General features: G+C 38.5%; 1 protein-coding gene across 1 annotated transcript in view; it reads right to left on the minus strand.

Annotated features, from left to right (window-relative positions):
- The window catches only part of DPY19L2 (dpy-19 like 2), a gene marked incomplete at both ends in the record, with an annotated part of 98,836 nt that overhangs the window by 54,256 nt on the left and 26,510 nt on the right, over positions 1 to 18,070 (minus strand). The window contains 3 exons of the mRNA XM_080929820.1: positions 10,261 to 10,360; positions 12,463 to 12,554; positions 14,817 to 14,874. Of these exons, the coding sequence (XP_080785946.1) occupies positions 10,261 to 10,360; positions 12,463 to 12,554; positions 14,817 to 14,874 (250 nt within the window). The remainder of the gene's footprint in view (positions 1 to 10,260; positions 10,361 to 12,462; positions 12,555 to 14,816; positions 14,875 to 18,070) is intronic.

Here is an 18,070-nt window from a genome sequence, read left to right on the forward strand (position 1 = left end):
AAAGAAACTAAATTTACTTGAATTCAATGGAATGAAAGCATAGCACACCCAATCTCATGAGATGCAATGAAAGCAATAATAAATGGAAAGCTCAGAGCACTGAGGGCCTTCATAAAGAAATATCTCATTTCAGCTACACTGAAAAGAGATGCAAGCTTACCCAAGTAAGAGTATGCTTAACAGGGAAGACTCAGACTGAAAACAATAGAAGAGAAGCAAAGAGAACAATACAAAGAATCAACAGAATCAACGGAACAAAAACCTGATGCTTTGGGAAAAGTCAACAAGACAGGCAAACCCTTATCCAAACTAACTCAAGAGAATATCCAAGTCAACAAAGTCAAAAAGGTAAAGGGCAATGACAACAGAAGCCAAGGAAATCCAAATATCATATCAGATAAACAATTAAAGAGACCTGAATGGAAATAGAATTAGTCATTAAGTCTTTCAACTCAAAACAGCCCAGACCAGCTGCTTTTAACACAGAATTCTCTGAAACTTTTCAAACAAAAGCTAACACCAATACTTCTCAACGTATTCCACACAACAGGAACAGAATGAACATTGCCTAATTCATCTTATGAGTCTACAGTCACCCTGCTAACAAAACCACCTAGACATCTACCAAAGAAAGAGCATTAAACACACCAGTTCCTCTCCTGAACATTGACTCAAAATACTCAATAAAATATTCACAAACTAAATCTAAGAATATATTAAGAAAACATAAGCATCATTTCAGGTCTGCGGAGATCATTCAACATAGAAAAATCTTTCTGCAAAATCCATATAAACAAACTGAAAAAAATGATCATTTCATTTGATGCTGCCTTTGACAAATTCTAACACCTCTTCATGATAAAAGTCTCAGGCAGATCATGGATGCAAGAAACTTACCAAAATATAATAAAGACTGAACACCAACCTCAAACCAAGTGAGCTAAAGAGTTGTATGACAATAACTTCAAGGCTTTGAAGAAGACATCAAAAGATGGAAAGACCTCCCATGCATATGGATCAGTGGATTTAACACACATAGCAAGAAAAGGCTATCGTACCAAAAGCAAACTACAAATTCAACACAACCCCTATCAAAGTTCCAACACAATTATTAAAAGACCTTGAAAAAAACAATACTCAACTTTGCGTGGAAAATTATAAACCTGGAGTAGCTTTAAAAATCTCATACATTAGCAGAACCTCCAAAGGTATTATTATGCTTATCTCAAGCTGTACTATAGTAACAGAAACTGCAAGGCTCTGGCATAAAGAGAGACAGGTTGATCGGTGAATCAAACTGAAGGCACAGATGTAAAGCTACACACCTGTACAGCTGTTGTTTTTTATAGAAGTCAGAAATATACAATGGGTAAAACAAATGAAGCATCTTCAACGACTGGTGCTGTTCTAACTGGATGTTTGTATGCAGAAGAATGCTGATAGACCTATGTCTTTAACCGTGCCCAAAACTCAAGTCCACATGGATCAAATATCTCAACATGAAATGAGATACCCTAAATCTAATAGAAGAAAATTTGAGGAATATCCTTAAACACATTGGCAAAGGAGACAATTTTCCGAACAGAACGACAATCTTAGTGCCTGCACTAAGATTAACAATTAATAAATGGGACTTCATGAAACTGAAAGGCTTCTGTAATGCAAATGCACTATCAATAGGACAAAATGGAAGCCTATGGAATAGGAAAAGGTGTTCACTAACTCCACTTTTTTCTCTAGAACTTTCCCCTTATTTAGAAAATCTATTAAAGTATAAAGTGGAAATGATTTTACCTGAGATTGAAACACCTTACCAAGTAGCCTGTGATAACCTTAGAAAAAGAGAGTTACAGAGTCACCATTGGGACTTTACATGGTTTAAGTTTCAAATGAAATGTCAATAGACCCCACTCAAGTCTTTTCAAGATTTCTGTATTAAAAATTGTAATGGTGATCTGTTGATTTAGCAATATAATTCTTCCCTGCAAAGTAAAACCATCTAAAAAAATGTTGAAGTCGTGCCCTGAACACATCGTTGTTAGAAATGAAGGTATAAAAGACTAAAAGAAATAAGAGAAAAAAAAACAGGTCGGAAAGAAGAGTAATGAAAAAAGAAAGAAAGATTATAAATCATTTTTCTCTCCCTTTTCTGAGAGCTCAAGCTACTGCCTTATTCTTGGTTAAAAAAAAATCTTCAGGTGAACTCTAGTAAATGATTGTCATTCATCATACTGTGAAATTTGTCACATGGATTTAGGTGGTTTAGTGTGTTGTACACTGATGATAAATCTACAAACCAGCAACTGTCACTGTTGCTCTCAGATTCATTTTCTATATGCTCTGTAGTATTTTTCTTCAGAGGTTATTTGGCCAGTACAATTTTGCCTGACTCATTTGGCTTTGCCTGAATATTAAGCATTTTAAGCAACAGAAGGATTAAGTTATTCCCAGGGGTTCACCTTAAATTTCTCCGAACCACACACAGATTCTGACAGAGGGTTAATATCTAAAATATATGAAGAATTCAAAAAAGCTAGATAATTATCAACAAACCAAATAATCTAATTTATCAATGGGGAACAGATCTAAACAGAAGATTATCAGTAGAAAAATCTCAAATGACTGAGAAATGCTAAAGGAAATACATCCTTAGACATCAGGGAAATAAAAATCAAAATTACTTTGAGAGTGCTTACACCTGTCATAATGGCTAAGATCAAAACCACAAGTGACAGTTCATGCTGGCAAGGATGTGGAACAAGGGGAACACTTGTACACTGCTGGTTAAGGTGCAAACTTCTACAGCTACTTGTGATTTCAAAGTGGCAGTTTCTCAGTAAACTGGGAATTGATCTACCTCAAGACACATATATACCACTCTTAGATATATACCCAAAGGATGTTTCAATCTACCAGGACATATGGTCAAGTATCTTCATAGCAGCTTTATTCATAATAGCCCAAAATTGGAAACAACCTAGATATTCCTCAAATGAAAAATGGATAAACAGTCTATTTACACAATGGAGTGCTATGCAGTAGTTAAAATAATAATAGGAAATTTGAAGGGAAGTGGATGGAGCTAAAATAATATTATCCTGAGTGAGGTAACTCAGATCCAGAAAACAAACTATATACTCACTTATGAATGGATATCAATTGTAAAGTAAATGATAACCATCCTACACTCCAAAGATCCAAGGAAGCTAGACAGGAATAAAAAGGAGGAGCTAGTCTTAAGAAAAAGGAAAGTGGAGGAAGGAACTATGAAGAGAGAAGGGAGGGGTAACTGAAATCAGTGTGTTAATGTATGTGAGAAGAATAAAGAAAATAAAACACAGAGATCTACAGATTCAACGCAATCCTCACAAAAGTTCCAGGGACATTCTTGAAGGGATAGAAACTGCTGAAGTTCATACTGAAGTAACACAGACCACAGAGAGCCACAGATTTATAAGCAGATGCAGTACAGACAAAAGAATAGCATTATCTGACCTCAGACTCTGGTAAGATAATTAAACAATTGAGCCATGGTGAGAGAAACAGCAAAGCACTGGCACAGAAACGGACACACAGACCAATGAAGCATAACAGGAGACCCCAAAGCAAACCCACAGAGCTCTGGAAAGCTCACATTTGTCAAAACATACAACTGGGAATTTGGAGCTTCCAAGTTTCCCTTCAAATCTGTAGCATCTTCATGTGTGCCTTGCTATGCATATTTCCTCACCTCAAATCAAACCAAACAGCCTTTGCTATAACTTTCTTTTTATTCTTTGAAATAGAAATATAATTTCATTATGTCTTAGTCAGGGTATCTATTTCTGCACAGAAAATTATGACCAAGAAGCAAGTTGGAGAGGAAAGAGTTTATTCGGCTTACACTTCCACATTGCTTTTCATCACCAAAGGAAGCCAGGACTAGAACCCAAGCAGGTCAGGAAGCAGGAGCTGATGCAGAGCCCATGGAGGGATGTTGCTTACTGGCTTGCTTCTCCTGACTTGCTCAGCTTGCTTTCTTATAGAACCCAGGTCTATCAGCGCAGGGATCGCAGCACTCATAATGGGCTGGGCCCTCCCCCCTTGATCACTAGTTGAGGAAATGCTTTACAGCATTACCTCAACTGAGGCTCCTTTCTCTGTGATAACTCCAGTTTGTGTCAAGTTGACACAAAAGCAGCAAATAGACATTATTTTCCACTCTCCCTTTCCTCCCTCTAGCTCCTCTCCTCACACTCACACACTCTCTCCTTTCTCTTAAACTCATGGGCTCTGGCCTCCTCTTTAACTGTGGTTGAATATACCTATCTGTATCTATTCCTAAATATATTAACACAGCCTAGAGGAGAACCTACTACTGACATGTTCCCAAACAAGTGTAATTTCTAGCTGCATTCTAAATATTTGTACTTATATTTATAGATAAATTTTCTTCATCAAAAAAATTCATTTTGAGGCAGAAACATCATTTTTCAGCAGATGGAGACCATTATAGAAAGGCATAGCAGGTCAAAATAGAAAGAACTATGACTGAGAGGTGCACAGGCCTGATTGATGAATCTCCAGTTCCTCCAACCGAGGCTCTAGAAACACTGCAGAAGTGAGGGTGGAAGACTGTAAGAAACAAAGAAGTATTCCTGTTGGCACAGTGTATTGTCCATACATGACAAAAAGCTGCAATTATGGTCTCTAAACAATATGGCAGCTTAAACAAGGTAAGTTACATATAAAGGCAGACCTATCAGAATTACACCAGACTTCTGGACAGAGATTATAAAAACTAGAAGATCCTGGACAGATGTCATACAGACCCTAGGAGAACACAAATGCCAGCCCAGGTTTCTATATCCAGCAAAACTCTCAATTACCATAGATGGAGAGACCAAGATATTTTATAACAAAAAAAAATTTACACAATATCTTTCCACAAATGCAGTCATACAAAAGATAATATATAAAAAATACTCCAACACAAGGGGGGGTAAACTACACCCAAGGAAAAAGAAGAAAGTAATCTTCTTGCAACAAATCCAAAAAAAGATAGCCATACAAACATGATTCTACCTCTAACAACAAAAGTAACAAGAAACAATAATCATTATTCCTTAATGTCTCTTAACATCAATATACTCATTTCCCCAATAAAAAGGCATAGACTGGATGAATGCATAAACAGAACTCAGCATTTTGCTGCATACAGGAAGCTTATCTCAGTGACAAAGACAGACACTACCTCAGATAAAATGACCATCCATCATGATCAAATAGGCTTCATCACAGGAATGCAGGGATGCTTCAATATATAGAAATCCATCAATGTAATCCACTATACAAACAAATTCAAAAAAACATGTGATCATCTCATTCAATACTAAGAAAAACTTGGACAAAATTCAACACCTCTTCATGTTAAAAGTCTTAGAAAGATCAAGAATCCAAGGTCCATACTTAAACATAGTAAAAACAATATACAGCAAACCAGTAGCCAACATCAATCTAAATGGAAAGAAACTTGAAGCAATCCACCAAAATCAGGGACTAGACAAGGATGCCCATTCTCTCCCTACCTGTTTAATATGTTACTCAAAGTACTAGTCAGTGCAATTAGATAACAAAAGAATGTCAAAGGAATAAAATTTAAAAGGAAGAAGTCAAAATATCACTGTTTGCAGATGATATGATAGTATATTTAAGTGACCCCAAAAATTCCACCAGAGAACTCAAAAACCTGATAAACAGCCTCAGCAAAGTGGCTGGATATAAAATTAATTCAAAAAAATCAGTAGCCTTCCTCTACTCAAAGGATAAACATGCTGAGAAAAAGAATTAGGGAAACAACAATCTTCACAATAGTCACAAATAACATAAAATACCTTGGTTTGACTCTAACCAAGCAAGTGAAAGATCTGTATGACAAGACTGCAAGTCTCTGAAGAAAGAAACCAGAAGATGGAAAGATCTCCCATGCTTACTGATTAACAGGATTGATATAGTAAAAATGGCCATCTTGCCAAAAAGCAATTTACAGATTCAATGCAATCAATTCTTCATAGAGTTAGAAAGAGCAATTTTCAAATTTATTTGGAATAACAAAAAAAAAAAAACCCTCAGGGTAGCAAAAACTATTTATTCTCAACAATAAAAGAACTTCTGGGAGAATCACAAACCCTGACCTCAAGCTGTATTACAGATCAATCATGATAAAAACTGCATGGTATTGGTACAGAGACAGGTAGGTACATCAGTAAAATAGACCTGAAGACCCAGAAATGAACACACATACTTATGGTCACTTGATCTTTGACAAAGAAGATAAAACCATCCAATGGAAAAAGGGCTGCATTTTCAACAAATGGTGCTGGTTCAACTGGCAGTCAGCAGGTAGAAGAATTCAAATTGACCCATTATTGTACAAAGCTCATGTCCAAGTGGATCAAGGACCTTCACATAAAACCAGATACACTGGAACTAATAGAAGGGAAATTGGGGAAGACCCTCAAACACATAGGTAAATGGAGAAATTTCCTGAACAGAACACAATGGTTTATATTCTAAGATCAAGAATCGACAAATGGAACCTCATAAAATTGCAAACTTTCTGTAAGGCGAAGGATACTGTCAATAGGACAACAGCAACCAACAGATTGGGAATAGATCTTTACCAGTACTATATCTGATAGAGGGATAATATCCAATAAATACAAAGCACTCAAGAAGTTAGACTCCACAGAATCAAATAATCGTATTTTAAAAAATGAGAGACAGAGTTAAACAATGAGTTCTGAACTGAGGAAAACTGAATGACTGAGAAACACCTAAAAAAATATTCAACATTCTCAGTCATCAGGGAAATGCAAACCAATACAACCCCGAAATTCCTCCCCACACCAGTCAGAATGGCTAAGATCAAAAACTCAGGTGACAGCAGATGATGGTGAAGATGTATAGAAAGAGGAACATTCCTCCACTGCTGGTAGGGTTGCAAGCTGAACAACTACTTTGGAAATCAGTCTGGTGGTTCCTCAGAAAATTGGGCATAGAACTAACTACCTAACTATTCAGCTCTACCATTCCTGGGTATATATCCAAGAGATGCTCCAAAATATAACAAGAACACATGCTCCACTATGTTCATAGCAGCCTCATTTATAATAAGCAGAAGCTCAACAGAACCCAGATGTCCTTCAACAGAGGAATGGGTACAGAAAATGTGGCATAATTACACAATGGAATACCACTCCGCTATTAAAAACAATGACTTCATGAAATTCTTAGGTAAATAGATGGATCTAGAAAATATCGTCCTGAGTTTGGTAACCCAGTCACAAAAGATCACACACAGCATGCTAATGAGTGAATACTAGCACATAAGCTTGGAATACCCATGAAACAATTCACAGACCACATAAAGCCCAAGAAGAAGGAAGGCCAAAGTGTGGATGCTTCAGTCCTTAACAGGAAGAACAAAGTACTCATGGCAGGAAATCCTGGGACAGAGAGTGGAGCAGGGACTGAAGAAAAGGTCATCCAGAGACTGCCTCACCTGGGGATCCTTCCCATAGGCAGCCACCAAACCTAGTTACTAAAGTGCTTGCTGACAGGAGCCTGATATTAATGTCTTTTCAGAGGCTCTGTCAGAGCCTTACTGATACCGATGAAGATTCTTGCAGCTAACCATCAGAATGAGCAGGGGGACCCCAATGGAGAAGCTAGAGAAAGGATTGAAGTAGCTGAAGGAATTTGCAACCCCATAGGAAGAACAATAATATCAACCAACTAACCCCCCCCAGAACTCTCAGGGACTAAAGTACCAACCAAAGCATACACATGGAGGGACTCATGGCTCCAGCAGACGACACCATTGTCTCACATCTATGGGAGGAAAAGCCCTTGGTCCTGTGAAGGCTCGTTTCCCCAGGGCAATAAGGTGGGAGTGGGTCAGTGGGAGTGAGATCATCTTCATAAAAGTAGGGGGAGGGGTTACTGAAGAAGTGGTAAAGGGGATAACATTTGAAATGTAAACACATAAATGTAAATACATAATGTATCCAATAAAAAATAAAAAAACAGAAATATAAACAAAATAATTAATTTTAAAAAATGAAAAAAAAAAGAACAACGACCCAGTTGATATGCCAGTGTCTATGGGGAAATGATTATTTTAACTTTAAAGATTAGATTTATTTTGAAGAACAGCAAAAATTAGAACCATTGTATGACTACTTATACCACACCTTGACGTTACTAAAGGACTCTCCTTGACGTCACTAAAAAACTCTACTTCCTAACACAAAATATACTTGTTCTGAGCTTCTGGTTTTTAGTTTGTATTTGCCACATTCTTCTGCAGAAGAGCTAAGTGCTCTGTTAGAAGCGATGTGGTGCTTCCACAGTGCACGGAATTCACGGTGTGGATCAGCCCTGCAGGGGCAGGCCGTCTGCTTTCTGGCTCCTGTGCTTAGGGCATCTTGAGATTTTCTTTATACCAAGACACTGACAGCAGTAGAAGGAGAGAATCCAGAAAGCAAAGAAGATTCTGTTGTTACCAGCAGGATAAAGATCAATACTGCATTAATATGCCAGCACTACCTTGACTAAAAAAAACAACTTATATCTATTTAACTTATTGTTCTACAAGTTTCATATCAATAATCTCCTCACTTTCTACCTTCTACTGCTACAACAATCTCTCCAACACACAGGGATTTCAACGTGAACCTGAATAGAAACTGATATTCAGCTGCCAACATTCTTAGCAACTTGGAATGATCAAGTCTAAGGTCTTGTCAGATCAATTATTCTAGGTTCCTGGTGACTCTGTCATCAGATTGTCCTTTGAAATGTGAGCCGTCTTGATATCCATTTTCACACAAAATGGTTAGGGGACATTAGAAAAAAAATGAAATGTAAAACACCCCAGAGGATGGGGGACTTTGATTCTCCCCATTAATGCAGAAATGCAAACATAAACGTGGCTGCCTGTTTTGGTTAGGAAAATTAAATCTTCCTGTGAGCCTAGGTCCAGCCTCCCCACTCATATGTAGCAGATGTAGCAGGACCTTCATGTGGGTCCTGAACAACTGGAGAGGAGGCTATCCCAAAACCTGCTGCCTGTACATGGAACATGGTCTTCTACCTGGGCTGCCTTGTCTGGCCTCAGTGGAAGAGAAAGCACCTAGCCTTTCAGAGATTTGAAGTGCCATGGTTGTGGGGATACCCAGGGAACCCCACCCACTCATAGAAGAAAGGGAGGGAGGGGAGAGGAAGGATTGTGGAAGGGGTGACCAAGGAGGTCAGCAGTGAGTGTGATGTAAAGTGAATAAGTAAAAAAATAATAATAAATAAGTTAAATTTAAAATAAAAAAGAAGTCTTTGCATTGCTTTGAATGGTCAGGAAATTACTAAGGTGATCTAGAACCCCCTTAAAGAGCTTCTCACATAGTTTCATCGGTACTACTTAACTTATAAATTTGCTAATAATGAGGTGACTTGTTGAAAAATCTGTTTTAGGATCTAGAGACATGGCTCGGTGGTTAAGAGCTCTGGCTAGCCTTCCAGAGGACCTGGATTTGATTCCCAGCACCCACACAGCATATATCAATCAACAGTTAACTCCAGCTCCGGGAGATCTCAAATGATGATCTTCTGGCCTCTGCAGGGACTGATATATATTCTGCTATTCAAATGACTACCTAATGATTTGTGCTACAGCCAACATTAATAAAGAATGGTGAATGTTCGAACACTCTGTGCTGACTGGGCGGAAGTCTTGATTCAGTATTTATGGACAGTTAGTGCCAGATGTCTCACTTCCGGTACAGAGCATCACTGTTGGTGGAAAGGATGTATATGGGTATATTTATTGCCATAAAACATTTTCTTTGCCCCTTTACTCTGCTTCACAAGTATAATTTCTTGTTAATAGTTACATAAGTATTTCAGGAAAAAGAACATGGCTTCAGTTCACATAAGCAAGATCTTGATTAAAGATCTTGGCTCCTGGTAAAATGTTTCTCCTCATACAAAACAGAATAAGGACATTTATAAGGACCGTATAGTCAGCTAGGTGTGGTGGTTGGCCTCTGGCACCCCGCCGTTGAGAGGTGAGGGCAGGAATATCACGAGTCCAAGGCCAGGTCAGGCTGCAGAGTAAATGTGAGGCCAGCCTCACAAGTCAAGCGAAGAAGAGTGTTCTGCAACCCTCTCCTGGCACAACTGTGCACACGCACACTCAGCTTCCATCACCTTAAGCCGTCTTACCTGTGTGAAAAGTATGAACTGAGCAAATTGCCAAGGAAGCATGAAAGCGACCGTGGAGAGACAGAGCGCTACGTAGTGTCTTTTGTGAACGGTGGAGGTCCTGGGTAGAAAAAGAACACAGTGAGTTCTGCAGTATAGACAGCCAGTAGCTCACAAACAAAGGAATCCTTGTTAAAGACTTTTGAACATTCTAACTGATCTCCTGAACTTTTACATAACACAACAAAATAGAATTTTCAAAATCACTTTCCTAAAATCCTTTAAAAGGCTTGAACAATTAAAATGCTTAAATAAAACCAAATGGTTTCAAATGAGTATTATACAATATTTTTCAGGAAATTAAATTATTTAAAATGTAGCATTAGCTCCTTATTTTAAAAAAAATGTTTGCCATTCAGTTTTAATCCTCCCGCCCAAGTCCAGGAAACAGGACAGGACATAAGTCCTGTGTTCCTCGTGGTGTCCGTCACTACACAGGGAAGTCCGTCCCACACCTGGTCACTCAGGATTCAGAAAACAGTAAGAAGAAGCACACATGTTGGTGTGGAGTGGGCCAAAATTGTGGGGGACACAAAGTTATTTATTCACACAAAACTAGTCAAGCAGAGTGCTCGCCTTCAAGGACATGGTCTTAAATGTCCTTGACTAGCACATTTCCGCATATGAATCCCCTCACCCCCCAGTTAGCCAGACTAATACTACTTCAGATGAACACACACTCCTGGGAAAAGAAAGGATAGATAGCATCTTCCTCTATAATTTTTCTAAGTATATAATGCAATGAATAAACATTGAAACCTAAACTGAAAGTCGAGTCCCGAATTCAACCCCTAATGGTGGCAATCAGGGAGCAGCCTCTGTGAGATCTGTGGTGATCTCAGGATTCCCACTCAACCTTTATTTAGTCAGCTCACAAATGCACGCCTTAATCAGTTGCTTGAGCGTGTGCTAAATTGTCTGCAGCTAATTTTTTAAATCCGGCATAATTCCTGCTTCTGTGGGTACTTTTAAATACATAAAAATGTAGATGCAGACATTTATGAACATGCATATAATGTGCAAGTTTAGAAGGAAAGGGGAGGGAGGGAGGGAAAGAGGGACAAATAGAGGTTGAGAGAACAGAAGCTATGAAGACAGGGAGAGAAGGAGGGAAGGTTGGATTTTCATGTACGGTGGGACCTGGCAAAGCTTAGTAAACTATCTGATTCCCTCGGAGTTTAGAGAAGATAATGTTTATGATCTCTCGGTGACAGATTTCACTAAAGCCTGTGAAATGAACTCATTTAGCAAAACTATCTATAGTACTCTGCTATTTTCATTTCCCAAACATCATGAACGCTTAAAAACTTAGTACATACAAGAGTATATCCAAGATAATTGATTTGAAATTGGCTGAATTGTTTGAAACATCATTCAGACATGTACTAGATGTCTGTATATTTCATAACATCTGTGTGCGGATGTGTGTGTATGTGTGTATATGTGTGTATGTGTGTGTCTGTGTGTGTATGTGTGTCTGTGTGTTTGTGTGTATATGTGTGTATGTGTGTGTATGTGTGTCTGTGTGTATATGTGTGTTTGTGTGTGTATGTGTGTATGTGTCTGTGTGTGTGCACTCCTTGAGATTATAAAATTTACAAGTTCCCAAATCCATTTGCACATGGAGCCCTTTTTTTATGGCACATATGCTAAGCTTATTTCAAAGAGAACAGTTTGGGAGGGGAAGAAGCTGAAATATTTTAGCTTTGAGAAAGTAAAGACGTGTTTCTCAGAAGCCCGTGAATGGGGCTGTAATGATAGCTTTTGCAAAGGACCAAGGTTCACTTCCCAGCACTCACATGGTGACTCGAAACCATTGGCAGCTTCATTTTCAGGGACTCTGACGCACTCTTCTGGCTACTCTGGGCACTAGACAACCGTGTGCATACAGTAAACATGCACACGTGTAGGCAAAATACTTATTCACACAATAAAAATATATATTTTAAAACCATAATATTACTATCTAGAACCTGTAGGGTAACATTTTCAATAGAGAAATGATTTATAAATTTATTTATTATGCTGACATTTGATTACTCAATTCCATTTAAAAATAGTTTTAAAACATAGCTTCAATTTCATAGGTATGACTTAGTACTCTAAAGCATATTTTCATAAAGGCAACATAATTATTTAGCTCTGTCTTATGACTGTACTTACCTGAGGATAGTAGTTAAGACAAACATCTGAAGTACGAGGAACGGATAGGAGAAACTTTCCCGAAGAGGTGGCGTCCACATCACACGGGTGGCCTGAATCCATAAAACACTCAGTGTGCATTTTTTTTCATTTTATAGTAAATATTAACTAAACCTCAGGGGTGGGCTTACTTTCAGTGTTTTAATACTAAGCTTGTCAGATTCTGTTTCACACTGCCCGGCAGAAGTTCTGGTCCTTTGACATTCTCTCCTATAGCCATTAGGGGGCGCACTAGTAAATGTGTCAAACTCAGAAACAAGATAAACTATATCCAATCATACACAGTTAAGCCAAAGAACCAAGAAATACACAGGGATAGGAGCTATGAGGACTCCTGGCCCAGAGTGCACCACAACCCTGCAGGCACAAGCCTGGCATCTGGGGCTTTGAGTTACATGATAGGGACAAGGAAGCCATTTTAACAGAAAACAGAGCATTTGCAAATAGCAAGTCAATATACAATAAGGTCCAACTGATACAGGTATACATTACCAGCTGCCAAGACTAGTCTAAGTCAATCAAATAAACTCTACATAAGATAACTTTTAAAAGCAATTGAAAGTAAAAAGAATTGCTAGTAAGGAACACAGTAAAATTTTTTTAACCTTTCATATACACACTTAGACTGTCCTAAGACATGTGGAACAAAATTACATAAATTTTTCTATCCTAAAATTAGAAAATAAAATAATATAAAGTTAAATATAATTTTTAAATTATAGAAATCTAAGATAATGGAATCTATAATCCTAAAATTATAGAATTTGCGATTTTAACACCCGAGAAAAGTCTTAATTCTTTGTTAAGAGCTTCAAAAAGTTAAAATTTGTAAGAAACCAAACTTGTAAGCCTTGATAAGAGTAATGGTTTGTATTCCAAATTCAGCCTTAGTCACCGAAGCCTGGCACCCGAAAATAAAATGCAGATCGTTGAATGACAATATATTAGTATTCAAAAGGTTTTAGTTTTAAATGTATATATTTAAAGCAATTTGTGTGAAACTTTGTTTATTCCTTTATTTAGCTGACTTTTAAATTGGTGTACTATAACAGGAGATACAGACATTTGCTGCACGTAACCTGTGCCATTGCATAGCACACATGATTCTGAAATGTTAATAGGTAGAACCTCTCTCCTTACCATGCGTTCAACATCTCATACAGAATCCAGAACATAGAGTGCCAGAGTGAATTCATCTTAAAATAAACAGTTTTGAGGAGCTCCTTTTGGCCTGGGTGTGTCTGTTTGGGATGACTTACTATGCCAGGTCCGTTTTTAATTCATTATTTTGTTATAGAAAAGGGAAGAATGGTTCGGTAGAAGTAGTGGGGAAGCTACTGAATGAACTGTGCGCATGCTGTCAGAACAATGCCACTCTGACCACTGAGAAGAACAATGACATAGAACTTCAATTATGTAAGATGGACAAATCCTCGAGATCTGTGTGTTTAGTTTGGGGGCTGGGCAGATGGATCTGGAGTCAAGAGGATTGGAGTTCAGTTCCTAGTACCCACATGGTAACTTACAACTGCCTACAGCTCCAGAAGATAGAACACCCTCTTCTGGACTTGCTCACAGGCATAGACACACACACACATGCACACACTCAAACAAATATGCATGCAGGCATAAACACACACACTAAGATTTTAAAGTTAGTGTATTATAGAAACAAAAATCTGTTAAGAGGATTAAGATCTGTTGCGATCCGGTGCTAAGTGTTCTTACCATTAAAACAAATGAAAAACAACAACTTTCAGAGCCAGACATATAATCAACCAGCAATGTAATTCTGGCACAGTGGTGGATGAGGCAGGAGAATCACGAGTTTCGAAGCCAACCTAGAGAACACAGTGAGACTCTGTCTCGAACAGCAGAAGGAGAGATATGTGTATATTTTAAAGGGAGGCTTTAGGGACAATGACAGGGAACACGTCACCCAGCTTCATCATGCAATGGGCTTGGAATCTTGGCTAAGTCCTGTAACTCTCTCCTTGGTTTTCATAACTGTTATGATGAAGTAAGACTTGCCCAAGAGGGGGTTTGTCACTGCTGAATGACGTGTAGTCACAGCGCCTGGCTTGCTGGGTGCTTTGCTGCCATTTGTCTACAGGACCGGACAGTTGATAGTTCACATAACTTAGATTTTACTCCTTTACAATTTTAGATTCATAGGATTCGCATACCAATTTGCTACATAAAATACTTTAAGATATTATAGTCCAGCACTAAATAATCATGTTAGTTTAGCGATTCTATTTTCTTGCTCATATGAGCCACTCTATGTCTAAAGCAGAAATGACGAGAAAACAAACCTCTCCATGGTTGAAAAAGTAGCATGCTACTGTAATCAGACCTCCTAACTGACTCCCGCTGTAAGAAGAAGAAAGTACAGTCATGACATGCAACAGACAGGTTCTTTGCATAAACTTATCTCAGAATTAAAAACCATAACATTCTGTGCTTAAAACACAAATAGCAAAGCCATGTAAGCCCAACTATTTCCCAAATGCCTGTGAAGTTGGTGTTTTTATCCTGACTGTGCAGGGACACAAAGAGTCCATATAATACAATCTCAGATTTATAATCACATTAAAAATTTTTTTAAATAAACCATGAGAATAAAATAATCTTAAACATACTGCCCAGCACTTCCGTCTGCAAGCTATTATGTAGATAATGTAAATGGAGTCCAGATTTGTCTTTTGAAATTAGGCTTAACTGAGGGGGGAAAGTTAAAGGACTAACAGTTTCTCTTAGCACTAACTTGTAACTGTTTGGTGGACTGAAAATAACCTGAGAGAAGCCACACCGTAGCCTTTCCACAGCAGGCCAAGGGTGCTAATACTCAAGAGAGGTCCTCAGACCCATGTTGTGTAGTGAATGTCCCCTGTCTTGTTACACACTCCGCTGTGTCCCACATCCCAGGCCACTAGACTATAACCACGGAGCTCTGTATATAGACTATAACCACGGAGCTCTGTATATAGACTATAACCACGGAGCTCTGTACATAGACTATAACCACGGAGCTCTGTAAATAGACTATAACCACGGAGCTCTGTATATAGACTATAACCAGCTTCTCCATGGAGATTATTTATGTGCTTGATCACCATGGTGAGGATGCAGTAGCCGTTGACAGAACGAAAGGAGGAAGAAGGAATGAGATGGAAAAATGAAAGGGAAAACAGCAAGAGGCGCTGAGGAGAGGTAATAAAGTAATAAACTGTGGAAGAGGTGTGGCGGGGTGGAAGGGTGTCATAAAGCCCACTGATCAGAAGGGAACACATGTCAAATTCCTCCGCTTCTATTATAGAAATGTAATTAGTACAATGGCTTCATTATATTTTATAGGGCACACACACACACACACACACACACACACACACACACACATATATATATGATTTTACTTTGCACACATTCAGCCCTTTACATTCTTTTGTTCCTTTCTCATTGTATGTTCTTGTTGGTACCTTCTGCGTCTTATATATCATATGTATGTGTATGTGTGTGTGTGTAGTTAATATAAAGCCTACATTATGTAAGCTATTATATCTCTCTATAAATCTCGACCCAGAGACTCCCACTATGCATGGTTTTTCCCCTCATTACTAATCCTTTTTTAACCTTTAAAGAAACATTTATTCATTGCATTGTATGCATATGAGTGTTTTCTGGCATGTATGTACATTACATGCATGTGTGTCTGGTGCCCAAAGAGGCCAGAATAGGGTGTTATGTTATCTAGAACTGGGCCTATAAATGCTTGTGACCTGTCAGGTGGGTGCTGGAATCTGAGCACCAGTCTACAAGAACAGCAGGTGTCCTTAACCACTGAGTCACCCCCCCATTACTGCTATTCATTCTTCAATACCCAGTAGGCCCCTGCCTTTCAACAACAGGATTTCTTCTTAATGTCATTAATCTTTCTATATTTTAAGATCTAGATTAAGTCTACATGTAAAAGGAACATCGTATTTGTCTTTATTTATTGGTTTGTTTCACATTCCAGTTATTGTCCAATTCCATAGACTTTCTTGCACATTAAATAATCTCATTTTTATTTGTAGCTGAATAATGTCCACCATGTATACGTACAGCACTGTCTTTGTTCCTCTTAAGTTTTATTTAGGTTAGCATATAAGCTAATGCATTTTGACATGACATATTCCCATCAATGTGTCGTTAAGTTACTTTCTCCCCTATTTTCTGCTCCTAAACTCTCCTCTTCCATTGATTCTCTTTCTTTTCCCAGTCAGTTCGCACGACTGCTTGTCTGTGTGCATTGTATGTGTGCAGGTGCTTGAAGAGGTCAGAGAGGGTATTGGAGGCCCTCGAACAGGAGTTACAGGTGCTTTGGAACTGTCCTTCTTGGGTGCTAGGAACTGAATGTGGATTCTGCATGAGCAGCCAGTGGTCCTAACTGCTGCTCCATTTATCCACCCCCTTCTGTTTTGTAATCTTGTGTGTTCCATTACTCTTTCCAGTTTTTACCACCCTTTAGAGCCTTCTTCACCTTTCAAGATTCCCCTTCTGGCTTCATGACTTAAGAGCAAGCGCTGTGTGCATCTACTCACATGTGCATGCACACGAGCTCACGCACACACACACACACACACACACACACACACACACACATACACACACATATATACACACACATATATACACGCACACACGTGTACATCCTTATACTTTTATTGAAATTTGGGTTCCTCGTGAAGTTTGTTTGGTTTTTGGTTTGGGAAGGTTTTTGTGGTTTGTTTGTTTTTTGTTTTGTTTTTCTGGGTCTGGCTTTTTTCATTTAACATTTTTTCAGTTGCATTCATTTTGCTGTAAATGTCATGATTTCGTGCCTCTTCAGGGCTGAAGCTGTTCTGTTGTGTATATGTGCCACATTCTCCTCATCAGTTTATCTGTTGACTGATAACCAGGCTGTTTCTACTCTGGATATGTTGACTATTGCAGCAATAAAGATGGATTTGCAAGAAACTCTTTGGCATGTTTACTTTGAGTCTTTCCACATATGTTTCTCCCTTTATGTGGTTTGTGCCTTAACTCTGAAAATTATTGCCTTTACCATGCAAAAGATTTTCTATTTCATACAGTCTAATTTTATGATTGCTGTTAATTATTTTCTCCCACCATGTGTTAACCGGGATCAGCCCTGCTTAGCTTCCAAGATCACACCAGACCTGCTGCATTCAGAGAGCATGACCGCACACGACAGTGCTTATTTCCTGAGTTATTAGAATCCTCTTGGAAAGTCCTTGCTTGTGCCTCTCCTGTTTAGTGCTTTTCTGTAGCAACCTCAGGTTTTCTGGGATTGTGTTACAGTTGGTCTTTGAGCAATTAAAGTTGATTGTTGTTCAGGGAGAGATTGAGAAATCTAGTTTCATGGTTTCCCGTCCCGTCATCCACAAAGCACCACTTAAGGACATGAATTTGGATCCCTAGTGCCTACATTAAAAGCTTGAGAGGTAGAGACAGGGAGATCAGTGATGCCCACTGGCTATAATGGCTACCCAATCAGTGAGCTCCAGGTTCAGTGAGAGATGCTGTC

Source organism: Micromys minutus (assembly GCF_963924665.1).
Source record: "Micromys minutus genome assembly, chromosome: 16".
NCBI classification, from domain to species: domain Eukaryota; kingdom Metazoa; phylum Chordata; class Mammalia; order Rodentia; family Muridae; genus Micromys; species Micromys minutus.